This window comes from Phodopus roborovskii, unplaced genomic scaffold, assembly GCF_943737965.1.
Source record: "Phodopus roborovskii unplaced genomic scaffold, PHOROB, whole genome shotgun sequence".
NCBI classification, from domain to species: domain Eukaryota; kingdom Metazoa; phylum Chordata; class Mammalia; order Rodentia; family Cricetidae; genus Phodopus; species Phodopus roborovskii.
In genome coordinates, this window is record NW_026126540.1 from 2,888,188 (window position 1) to 2,901,183 (window position 12,996).

Sequence of the window (12,996 nt, forward strand, 5' to 3'; positions counted from 1 at the left end):
CACAGAATATAGGCATGCTGGAGGTGGGTTATTTTGGTTGTATTAATCAGTATACCTGTTGTGGGTGTCTGTGAGCCTGAATTGGAGAAAGGGAGTTGAGAAGGCCACATAGTCATCATCCTGCTTTCTGATTGTGGATGTAGAGTGATTCCTACTGTGATGGACTTCCCACTGTGATGCACTTCCCACTGAGATGGACTATGTCCTTGAACTGGAGACAGGCAAACCTCTTTTCTCTTTTTGTTTTTGTATTTTAGCACAGCAACAGAAAAGAAACTAAGACACAGCAATGTAGTAGTCCTTTAGTTTTTCTGCCATTTCAACTTTTTGCCTTCTGATTTTGTCTTTACATAATAATGCTGCGCCTCTTGCAAAGAAATTGCATTGCTATCTATTGAGCCCTTCTTGGCTCACACTTCTAGGGTAGTGGCTGTTTCAGTCATTATGGAACTAACACAATGGTACTTGGACATTTTGATTATTAACTTGAATCAGAAGACGAAGCTGGTTCCCACTGACAAAAATACCAGCATGTGCAGGCATGAATTAGCTCCTTTCCTAAAGACCAAAATGCTATATTCTAAAAAGGAACTCACTCCATGTCTTTAGCTTGCATGACTCAAATTGGTTTCTATCTGAGCTCAGCTACTAACCCAGGCCATAATAATTCTGCCTCCCCATTCTGAGATCTCTTCCAAATTAAACAGCCCATTCATCCAGATAGAACAAATTCAGCCATGCTTGCACTCAGACTGTGGATTCTGTGACCATCTTTACTTATTTCAAATCCAAAGACTTCGGGTGTATGCTCATGGATAGTGATTCTTCCCCCATTTTGATCAAGGTTCTTTAACCTGACCAAAGCCAAGGACCTATCCCCAGAAAAACGCACATGTTATACCATCAGCATTAAACTTGGAACAAGGAGTTTACAGTCACTAGTCGAAGCCCCACCCACACCATGGGCTCCTAGTCAGGGTGTCCTATCAAAATGTGGCTGGTGGAAGAGTTGAAGCAATAACCTTCATTTCTTTTTAGTGATGTAAATGGCATCCTGGTTTTGAGGCAAGAACCAGAAATAAACCCGAAAGGTCCACAGTGAAAGAAATTATAATCAAAGTTCAGTCTTCAAAATAAGCCCACTTCTAGAACTAGTTCAACAAACTGAAACATTTCCATTGGGCAAAATTTTTCTAGGAGAGTTTATTTCAGATGGGAGGAGGGGTTTCTGGAGTGCATTAACTAGCAAGCTAATGATTGGTGCAGCATAGAAAAACTGAAAGGCTCTTTCAAGCTCCTATCAGAGAAGCACTCCCTCACTCCATCCTCTTTTGATGTCAACCATTTCCAGGGAAGAGGATGAGAGCCAGGTATTTATGTCCCCTCTGTGTACCTCCCATTGGACAGCTTTGTGGAAGCAGTGCTGTGAGATAAAAGTCTGACCTTCATTCCAGTTAGCTAGCTGCACTCTTAGAGTACAGTCCATCAAATCCAGAGGAAAATCCAGTCGTCATTAGCATTCAGCTTCAATACTTTAAATTTGCAAAGCTAGAAATCAAAGGCATCTTCCTCATCCTTTCAGAAAAATTAACTCTACAGTTAATAAGCAAAGTCTGCATGTATCGTGCTAGAACTTGCTTCTGAATCCTGATGAGCTTTCTTCCAGGGGCACTGGGTTAGGGATGCCATGCTTTCTCCTCTGAAGCTCTGATTCCCTGTGTGACACTTTGATGTGGGGCATGAGTCTTCAATTCCCAGGCTTCTGAGCCTCAGACCACCACTGCTGACAATCTGGCTGGTCTCACCACCCATGTTCTGGTTGCTGCCGCTCAGTCTGACTCCGCACAAGGACATTCATCTGCTTCTAATTTCCACATAGGGTTTCTGCTTACTCCTGTAAATGCGGCGAAGGAAACCCAGCAAATCACGGGCTGCATGCTGGGAACTTTAGGGAAGCAGACAGTGCTTGTATGTAGCATGCACGGGCACAGCCCAGTGTTTTATGTAATGCCTCTGTCTAAGTGGTTCTTTAACCTGATATGGAATTGGCCTCATGCTGTGCCAGCCTGCCAACTAGAAATGTCACCAGCTGACAGGAAAAAGAACATAATGGCATTTTATAGTGAATCATTCTAAAGACTATGAAGTGTGAGGAGGGACACCCAAGGGAGTGTGAAAGAGGGAAATGACAGGTATGTGGATGGTTTTAAGTGCAGACATATGAAACTGGTAATTGTTGAAGCCATTAATGAGAGATAAGAAAAGGGGTCCCCAAGCATGGTTCAGGAATTCCACAGAGCTCTGCAGCCCGGCATCTGTGACCTGAGCCTTTGCCAGAATAGACAGGTGGTCAGCCAGAATTCATCTAATTTGCATGGCCCTTATTTACATGTCAGAGATTGCACAACTGGAAATTATGTGCAAAGTGGCTCACAATAACTTCCCAGAACTGTACACCTGCCAGTCTGAACTGTCTGCCTTCACATGACAGGAGTTACACATCATGCAACGGCTCTCAAACATCATCTCCCAGAAGAAATGGGTTATTTAAAGAAGATGTAAGTGCTGAACATAGGAAAGCTCCCTGCAAATCACTGGTCAGGGAGGCTCCAGAGGTACTCAGAACATGGTAAGTAGCTGTTAGGACTCTACTACTGAAGGCTTCAACTATGGTTGCAGGGCATCAGGAGATCATTCTCAAACTGACCATGAAGCTCTCCCTGCTGACTGGTTTCATAGTACCGGAAGGTGCCCTGTAAGCTGCTGAGGGGGAAGCAATCAATAGCCTTACTGAGCACAGGATCCTGCAAGCGACAACACTGACCTGTCAGCAAAGCTGTACCCACTGGTACAATAGTGACCTGATGCTTACAGAGGCACCCAATCAGCTTCTGCTAGAATGTGAGGCCTGCTTCACAGGAGTGATTTCATGCCTGCTACTGTAAGCCTTGCCAAGAGCCCATGATAGAAAATCATAGGCCCCAAGGATGCTGTTTTGATAAATGGTTACATTGTCACTGTAACACCATCTTCTTAACTTTTAGCCTCGGTCACGGAAGCTTTTTTTTTTTTTTCAGGGAGTCTCATGACTGGTCAAAGTGCTGAGAAAAAAGGACTGTAGAGCTCAGCCATAGATGAGTAGGCAGGGCATCTATGTCAACTTCCCCATCCAAGGCTCAGGGAACATCAAAAAAGTGCACAGAAAGAATGTGAGTGCCAGAGGGTGAGGATGAAAGCTATGAAAATGCCGTTGTCCTAGAGAGATGCGCAGTGTTAGAACACAGGCTGCTCTTGCAGAGGACCCAGCTTTGATTCTCAGCACGCACATGCCACAACTGTCTATAATTCCAGTTTTAGGGGAGTCCAATGTCTTCTTTTAGCCTCCAAGGGCACCAGGCATATACACAGTGCACAGACATACATGCAGGTAAAATATCCATACACATGAAACAATTTTTTTAAAGGCTGACTTCCATGACCAGGCTGGTGCACACATCAACTCAACTCACAGCAGACTGTGACTTGACCCACACAGGGTCAAACCAGTCAAATTCTCACATGGATTGGGGCCCCATCTCTACTTGAGGGGTTACTGGCAATTAATAGCTGCTGGAGGGAGACTCACTTTTCTCTGGTGATGGGGCCATTAGAAGGCCTCACACACATCTGCACATGGTCAATACTAATTAGACTCCATGTGCAAACAATAATAATTACAATAGTAATGATGGACATGAGGTCTAGAGGGAGATAGTTGGTGGGTATTGGAGGGAATTGGAGAAAGGCACTAGAGCATGGAGAAGATCAAAACATGTCATAGAACTTTCAAAGAATAAATTAAAATATTTTAAATGAAAATTGAACATAGTGACTTAATAAAAACTGTAAAAGTAATTCCCCAGTGAGGCCCCACATCCTTACAGGCAGGCTAGATTCTAGTTACTCCAGCTTGCTGCCCTCTCTAGCATACTTGATTAGCTATTATCCTACTGTCCTGAGGCCTTTCCCCACTACTGTGGTGGGTACTCCTATTAAGATTCTCACTTTTTCCATTAAAGGTTGTATTTATAGATGTTGCTAATAGACTACACCACTAATTAGGGCAGCTTACCTCCTCTGGGTTGTAGCGCTCTGTGCTAAACACCAAGTTCACTTCACATTCCTCTTGAGAGTTGACCTGAAATACGGAAATACAGTGGAATCACTCACATTTTCATATCAAGAATCTTATTCTTGTTGAGTTGTAGTGTGGCACACGCCTTTAATTCCAGCACTCAGTAGACAGAGGGAGGTGGATTTCTGTGAGTCTGAGGCCAGCCTGGTCTACAGAGTGAGTTCCAGGACAGCTGGGACTACTTGTTTTAAAATAAAATAAATCATGTTCTTGAGGCTGGAGAGATGACTTGTGCTCAAGAGCAATTTCTCCTCTTTGAGGGAACCCAGGTTCAATTTCCAGCACCTACATTGTGGCTCACAACTGCCTGTTACTCCAGTACAGGAGATCCATGTGCCCTCTTCTGGCCTCCAAGGGCACCGGACATGTATATAGTGCACATACATACATGTAGGTGAAACACTCATAAGCACAAAAAAATTAAAAATATTACCAGCATCATGTTCTTGGCATGTCAGGCTGTCAAAAGGAGAGATCTCAGGCTTTGTGGTTTGAGACCCGCTCACAGAGTCAGAGCTGGGAATGGGTTATGGAGAACTTAGAATAGTCATTCAATGAGAAACAGGTGTGTAGACAGGCTGGGTGAACATCAGTTCTATCATCCCTTGAGTGTTGTGCACCTCCTGGTCCTGACCTGGGCACCCAGGCAACATCAACAGGAAGTCCAATAAAGGCTTCCTTGTATCATTATTGGCCAAACAGAATGCAGGCAACAAACGAATAATGAATAAAAAAATAATGGTGGTCAAGGGAGGTGCCTGAGATAGTGTAGTCTCCCAGCTCAGGGCTGAAGGGCAGTAAGGTAGCTGCCACGTCTAGCTCTGTGGATGTCTTTCAGGCAGAAATAACGAAGTTGTCCACAGGTCTTACGCTTCCTGGGGTAGTCTCAATATTAAGTGTTCCTCAAAGATTTTGTGCTAAGGCTTGGTCCCTCCAGGTGCCATTGGGAGAGGTGGGACTTTAAGAGGAGGGTCTGTGACACATCTGTAGGCCTGAAACATGCCATTGCAAGGTCTCTTCTCCTCTATCTCTTTTCCTTCCTGTCATGAAGAGGACAGTTTTGCTCAGTCACCTCCCCCCCCACACCCCACCCTTGCTGTGATGTGCTTTCTCCCCAAAGGCCCAAACACAGTGGGATGGAGCCATCGTGGACTGAAACTCTGAAACTTTGAGTCAAAAGTAAAACTTTTCCCTTTACGAGTTGACTGCCTTGGACATGTGCTGTAACAAAAAGCTATTGACACTTGTAATTTTCACAGGCAGACAAACAGACTCTCTAAGCTTTTCATATGCATTTTCAGATCTGAACTGATTCTAGCACATATTTTGTTTGAAGTAAACTTTTTTTGTTTTGGTTTGGTTTTTGTTTTTTTGAGACAGGGTTTCTCTGTATTGTTTTCGAGCCTGTCCTGGCAGTCACTCTGTAGACCAGGCTGGCTTCAAATTCATAGAGATCTGCCTGTCTCTGCTTCCAGAGTGCTGGGATTAAAGGCATGGGCCACAACACCCGGCTTGAAGTAAACTTAAATTATCTGGAATTTTTTATTATTTGCCACCATTTTTAAAACATACCAAAATGATCATTCGATAAAAGGAGTATTATTTAGAAAAAAAAAAGGGGGACCTTTGTGCTTCATAGAGCTGAAGTTACTTCACATAAGCTTGATTAAACGGAATTTTATAAACATCAATTTCCTTTGAATTTTGGCCCAAGGACACAATGACTAAACATGGCTATTTTACCTAAAAATAGATCATTCATTCCTACTATTAAAACTGAATAAGAGATAAGAGTGAGTAGCAATTATTTATGTAGAAAATATTTAAATATGAAAATGTATGGTTGTTTCTGGAAGAGAATGGTGTTTGTCTAGAGTTCATTTTAACCTTTTAACATGTTACCAAAGGCACACACAGAAATCTGTCTGTTCACCCGCTTCTTCTTTTCCACTTCTTACACCAGGCACTGGGAGCTAAAAGATAGACTACCCTGGCCAGCCTTTCTTTGGTGTGTGTGTGTGTGTGTGTGTGTGTGTGTGTGTGTGTGTGTGTGTGTAGGTCAGGGGACAACTTGCAAGAGATGGCTCTCTCCTTCTACCATGTGGGTCAGTCTCAGGGGTCAAACTCAGGTCTTTAGGCCTGGTAGTGTGATAGCTAAGTTAGTTAAAGCTACATCTTAACTTTAAGTTACTGTGTTTAAGAGATCTATAAAACAAAAATACCTGTAACCTGTAAGCCCTACTTGCCCAAGGACAGATAACTTTATAGAATGTTGGGGCTATTCATGCAAAATATAAGCCTGCCCATTTTTTACTTCTGTAAACAAGTTTGGTTGCATCCACTGCATAGGATATGTGCTTGATCATACGAAGGCAGGAGGTACTTAGGGAGGAAGTATGTCAGGGTGTATGCTTGTCTCTGACTGGATGAAGACAGGAAATACATAGTTTTTCCTATGAGTTTTTCCTTTATAAGCCCCTGCCTAATGCAACTTGGAGCCATACTCTTGGAATCCCAGGTATGCATCTGGTCAAGATCCATGGTTTTGGCCAGTATTTAATACAGCTTGCTTTAAATTTGGCTCAAAAATTGTGATAGTGGTCTTATTTTCACCTAGTTGGATTAACAGTGGCAAGCATTTATACCCACTAAGCTACCTCACCACCCCCTGAACTGAGGCCATTATCAGCTAGACAAAAATGTGCAAACACATATTGGGGGAGTGATCAGAGCCCACAAAAGACAACCCTCCTTACCCACAGAGTCTAGGCTTTAATAGCTTGCTGCCCTGGCTCTGGTCTCTGCCCTCCACATGTGACTTTGAGGATCTGGTCCCAGGCCCAGCATGTCCCTTGGGTGCTCTGATTACTGAGTGCAATTGTATCTGTGGGATCCAGAACCTCCCTCGGGTTTCCAGATGAGGGGGCAGAGATGGAGGGGGAGCCCTTTAAGTGGAGAGGATTGGAGAGGGAGCCAAGCATCTGAAGTATACAGGAGGACTTAGCAGAGGTGGCTGAAGTATGGAAGTGGATAAGGTCCTCCAGGGATGATAGAGAGAAAGAGAAAATGCAAGAGGAACATCCCATCATGTCAGCAACTGGTTGGAGCTGCTGATTCACCAATAGAAGTATTATTGAGGGTTTTTCTTATCCTTAAATAATTCTTCACATTTAATTTGTTTCTTGTTTGCTTGAGTTGGAGCCTCAATTGTAGCCCTGGCTAGTCTGGAACTCACTATTTAAAACGCACAAAGACCCACCTGTTTCTACCTTGGAGAGTCCGGGTTAAAGGCAATAGGGGACCATAAAATAGTCTTTGAATTACCAGATTTTTTTGAAACACATGAAGCTAAGTGAGGTTCAAACAAACTATTGTTTGGCAGGACGGGGGAAGTGACAACCATGGCCAGGTTCATCAAGGCTCCGATTGTCATAGCTAGTCTGTGTTCCATAAGGAAGGAGAGAGGCAACACTTAGGGATTCCAAGGGCTTTAATAAATCACCACACATTTGGGCTCGATGATAGGTCAGTGCCACAGGACAAGGTCTCGGGAGCCTTGCTTTTTCTGGCAGCCCCGTGCAGGAGCAGAAGTGCCGTGTAAAAGCATGAAAATCATAAACACTTGTTGCCAAGTTACAAGTAAAAATTTCTCCAATTAGGAGTCATAGACCAGGGGCTTTCCTTGTGTGTTCCATCATTGTCAACAGACACAGAATGGAAGCTTTTCAGTTCAACCAATCAGATTCATTTGTTCTTTCTTTTGTTGAAACAGTAATAATGTCTTAGAGAACTAGAGGCATGACAGACTGCTTCTATTATTTAAGGAGGAGGTTGATCAGCCATTGAAAAGTTCTCAGCTCCCCCAGGGCTTGGGAACCTTCACCCTATAGGTAAAATGGGGTCTGAAGTCAAAATGGCAGTACTTAGGACAAGATACTTTTGCCTGGTCCCTTCACAAGCTGAGTCAGTCCCTCTCTGAAGTGTTTCTGTCTTTGCTGATCAGATTGGCTTATTTTAACCAGGCACCCTTGAAAGCCTCCACTTTTCATCTCAAATAGGATTTTAGTACTTTTTGTTTTTGTTTTTTTTTTTTTTTTTATCGTGTATCAAGGCTGTCACTCTTATCTAATCTCCCCAAAGCCTCTCCCTCTTCCTTACCCCAAGTCACAAGCTGCTTTGCTGGCCCATGTGAGATAAGCCCCACAAGGCCTGGCCACCTTCAATTGGCAGGCAGCCTTTGCTCTTCCAAGGCACTGGCTCCAGAGTTACAGAGCAGCTGCCTTACCCCAAACCCTGTGCTAGGTGAGGGGAAAGCAGGCAAAAACAATACCATCGTCTGCCCTTAGGTAGTCTAGAGCAAAAAAAGATTAATTTATATGACACCGTAGACATGATTGTCTGGTTAGAGTTGACTTATGGGATCTGGATGTGACATTTGAATTCAACTCTGAAGATTGGCAAGGAACTGGAGGGGAGTGGCTGAGTCATTTCATACAGAGGGAGAAATCTAAAGGATTCAGGTATTATGTTGACCTGCCCCTGTCACCTGGCAGAATACACTCAGGCAGTACCCTGGTCAGCCCAGGGATCCATGGCAGCTACATCAGTAAGCAGTCTGCATGCAAGCACAAAGGACCCTTTAAAAAGAAAAACACCCACCTACTTCTGCTGTTTCCCGCTGTTACCTGAAGGGGTAGTGAGGACTTTTTCTGTCTCCCTCTTCTCTTCTGTCCTCTCTCTGTCTCTATATCTCTTTACATTTTTTTCTTTCCTTCCCCTCCCTCCCCCTTCTAATAAAACTTCTCACTTAAGCTATGTCTGCCTGGCATGGTTGTCCCTCACCCACCATGGAATCTGCCAAAGTCCCCACATGTTTTATTATAATGAAAGGGGCTGAGGAGTAGCCAGGCGAACTGGAGGACAGAAAATCTAGAGTCAGGGCCTAAGCAACTGACCAGGTGGGCGAGGGCTGTTCGGATGATGATGGAGTGGGGCTGGACTTTAAGAAGGTCTCTGGTGGGAGAGCAGAGGGGATACACAGGGAGAGTTCAGGAAGTTTCCTGAGGGGACACCAGTGGGGAGAGGCTTGAGCCAAGGCAGGGATTCCAAATGTGGACAGAAGTGCGTGCTGAGCTGCCACAAGTCCCATTAGAAGGTACATAAGTGGAGCTGGAGATGTGGCTTGGAGATTAAGAGCACTGGATGCTTTTACAGAGGACTCAGGTTCAATTCCCAGCACCTACTTGGTTCCCAACTATCCTTAACTCCAGCTCCAGGGGCTCTGACAATCTCTTATGACTTGTGTGTGCATCAGGCATGCATGTGATACACAGACACACACACATAAGTAAATCTAAACTTTTTAAAAGAAGGTACAAAAAGTTATGCACAGTAATATTTGGTTAACCATGGTCCACATATATGTGGTTCTATAAAATTATTATGCCACTCTATGTCAGATATATATATATATATGTATATACATATATATACATATATATATATATATATACATATATATACATATATATATATATATTGCACAGGAGCTTGGGAAATGGTTCAGTGATTAAGAGTACTACTGGCTGCTCTTTCAGATGACTCAAGTTTGGTTCCTAGCAGCCATAGCAGGGTTGTAACTCCAGATCCAGAAGATCTGACTCTCTCTTTTCGTTTCCAAAGGCACTCGACACACATGTACACACACACGCACATACAAATTTAAAATGTTGAAAGTGTAGCTTATCAAATTACATATAATCTGTGACCCTTGATAATAAATGACCATGTTCCCAGGTTATGTGCCTATTGTGATTTCATCATTTTAGAGTGTATTCCACTTATAAAAAGAAGTTTGTGGCAGAACTCTATGATGTACTAGGTTGGCAGCAGCTGCACACTATTTGTCTTCGTGCATCTCTTGGTTGCATTAACGAGCCACACCGAGTGACAGTACCATCTAGCTTTTTGTGATGACATACTCTGATGTTCATTCAGGGACAAATGGCCTCAGCATATGCTTCCATTGAACCTATGAGTGACCATAATTAAACACCAGAAATATATTTTACATTGAGACAACATGCGAACATCAAAGGTCATTTGAGATGTTCATGCATGCAGAATAGCAGACATCAGACTGACTGGGCCAGTGCCGGGTACCTTGTAAACAGTCTCCATGAGGTAAGTATGCTTAGGCAGCTCTGAAGGCCTGTTTGAGTGCAGCAGAAGGAAATGCTAGGTGAAGAAACTGCGAGTTGTCCCTTTACAGTTTCTAGACTACTAGCAATGGGAAGGTAGATAAGATCTATTGCAGGTCATGACTTGGGGTTACAACTGCCTTGCCTGGCTGGTGGGAGGCTAGTACAGCCTGGCGAGCAGCCATCTTCATAATTAATCAAATCAAATCTGTATGGGCATTCTCCAGTCTAGAAACCCTGCTCTGGATATCTCAAAGAAGCTGTGAGCAGGTTGATGAGGGACTGACTCATGAGTGTGTTCACTGAGGCACAGTGTGGTACGCAGCTACTGTGGGGGTGCCTCATGGAGTACTATACAGGAATCCTTGGGAACGAAGTAGGCACATACATGGCAACATGGAAAAATCCTAAAAACCTTGATTTATACACAAACCAATATAATTTCCCTAAAAATATGGTTACAAATAGAATATGAAGCTTACATTTGGAAATTGCTGCCAGTAGGAGTGATTTCTCCCTCACCGCTAAGGAAAGGTAAGTACGAACCTGAACCAGAAAGTTGTTTCTTTAGCATCGCACCACCACACCCTTCCCAAAAAAATTTACAGACAGGCCTTTAAAAAGATTAACAACAAACATGAAACCAACCCAAAGTGACTTGGTACAGGTGTCCCACCCCATGGCTAAGGTTTATATTTTCATTAGTTTTCTCATTGTTAGAGTGACTGGATCCAGGGATGTGGTAAACACAATGCAAGGTTTTGAATCTTGACCAATTCTCAGGTCTTGGGACAGCCCCTCATGGTCACCTCGAACCCCCTCTTGCCCACCATGCAGTCTCTCTGCATCTTGCACAATAGGCTTCTACATGCATGATGTCAAAAAATCCAAGAACATTCAATTCATTTTAAAAGAATTGAATTCAGCACTGCAGAGGCAAGCCAGACCCAGCTTTAACACCACAGGGAGTAGACTGCAGGAAAGATCTGAGTGTCTAACATGCCATGCCACCCAAACTGACCATCTGCAAAACAGATGAAGATGCCGTGCCACTTTCTTAAGCAAAGCCAGAGGTGGAATGCATTATTCCCATGTTTTCCAGAATAAAGTTCTTTGCTAAGAAAAGGCAAACAAAGCAAGTGGCCATGTGACCATAACACAAAGGAATTAGTAGCTTGCTACTGCAGACTTCTGCAGTAATTAATTGTGTGAGAAAGGAGAGTTTGTGTGCTACAGCCTAGAAGGAAATGCCTTACAATCTGGATCACTAGTGGCGCAGAGTTTATATTAAGCCCAGACTTAGTATAAACTCTGCGTGTAGGAACTTATATCACAAAGCCTTGAGGTAAATATTTCACTATTGCCAATTAATAAATGAAGAAACAGGCAACTTGTCCCAGAACAAAGAATTGTCCAATCAAGAGCTGTCAGTTGTAACATGTGACCTATCCGGAGCCTAGCCTCCCAAGACTACAAGCACAGAAGTTAAAAAAGCAAATGCCAGCAGCCCCTTCCAAGAAAAGGATGATGGCAAGCCTGCTGCTGGTGTGTGTACACCAGAGAGAGACAGAATGAACCCTTGGTCTGAGGTGGGCCTTGTGGTGGGAGACAGTCGCCAAGGAGGGCCTATGTGCTAGTTTGCTTGGGTTTCATAGCAAAGGACCACGTACAGAGTGACTAAAAACAACATATAGTTTTCCTCTCACAGTTCTGAAGACTGGAAGTCCAGGACCAAGCACTCAGCAGGACCAGCTCCACTTAAGCTGCTAGTGACATCTACCCTTGCCTCTTCCAGCCCCAGGTGGTAGATCCCATTCCATAGCATAGCTGGCTTGCAACTGTGTCACAACCTCTGCCTCTGCTCTGAAATGGTCTTCTTTCCTCTATCTGAGCCTTCTCATGACCCTTTTATAAGGACAACTGGATTTAAGGCCAAGGCTAATACAGTATGACCTCATTGTCCCTGGACTACATCTTCTAGGATTCTCTTTATAGTAAGGGAATATTCACCAGCTGGGGTAGGACTTTAACAAATCCCTTTGGGAGGAGGTGATACAATCCCTAACAGTTTGGACCTAAAGATGCTCTGAGACTGTAGGAGGAGCCCAAAGGGAGACCCTTTTGGACAAATTGTGAATGGAAGCATGGCTCAGGGTAGGTGTAGGAAGTGCCAGAAAACATTAGGAACAAGACAAGTAAGAGACAGAAAACCTGCTCCAAACAGGGTAGAGTGTGGCCCAGTGCACAGGAACAGCCCAGCTGGAGAGTTAGCACAGCAGCAAGGGATAGACTTGAGGTTGAGGTCATAGTGCTGGGCAGGGGCCAGGTTAGAAGAGGTCTCTTCTAAGGGCTTTATTCTGGTATTGTGGCTGTTCACCAGAACGCCCCAAAGGGGCTTGCTAAAACACTATGTGCTGGGCCCACCCACCATGTTTTAATCCAGTCAGCCTGGGGTAGGGTCTGAGAATTTGCATTTTAACAAATTCCAGCTGATATCAATGCTGCTGGTTGGTCCTGGGACCACACTGGGAAGTTTTTCTAGCTGCTGGATGGCTGAAGGGTAAGAAGTGACAAGTGCTTCGTTCAGTAGTAACGTGAAGGCACCATCAGGGTTGGTGATTT

General features: G+C 43.9%; 1 protein-coding gene across 1 annotated transcript in view; it reads right to left on the reverse strand.

Annotated features, from left to right (window-relative positions):
• The window catches only part of Rarres1 (retinoic acid receptor responder 1), a 34,300-nt gene that overhangs the window by 10,506 nt on the left and 10,798 nt on the right, over window positions 1–12,996 (reverse strand). The window contains exon 2 of the mRNA XM_051199065.1: window positions 4,112–4,177. Within this exon, the coding sequence (XP_051055022.1) occupies window positions 4,112–4,177 (66 nt within the window). The remainder of the gene's footprint in view (window positions 1–4,111; window positions 4,178–12,996) is intronic.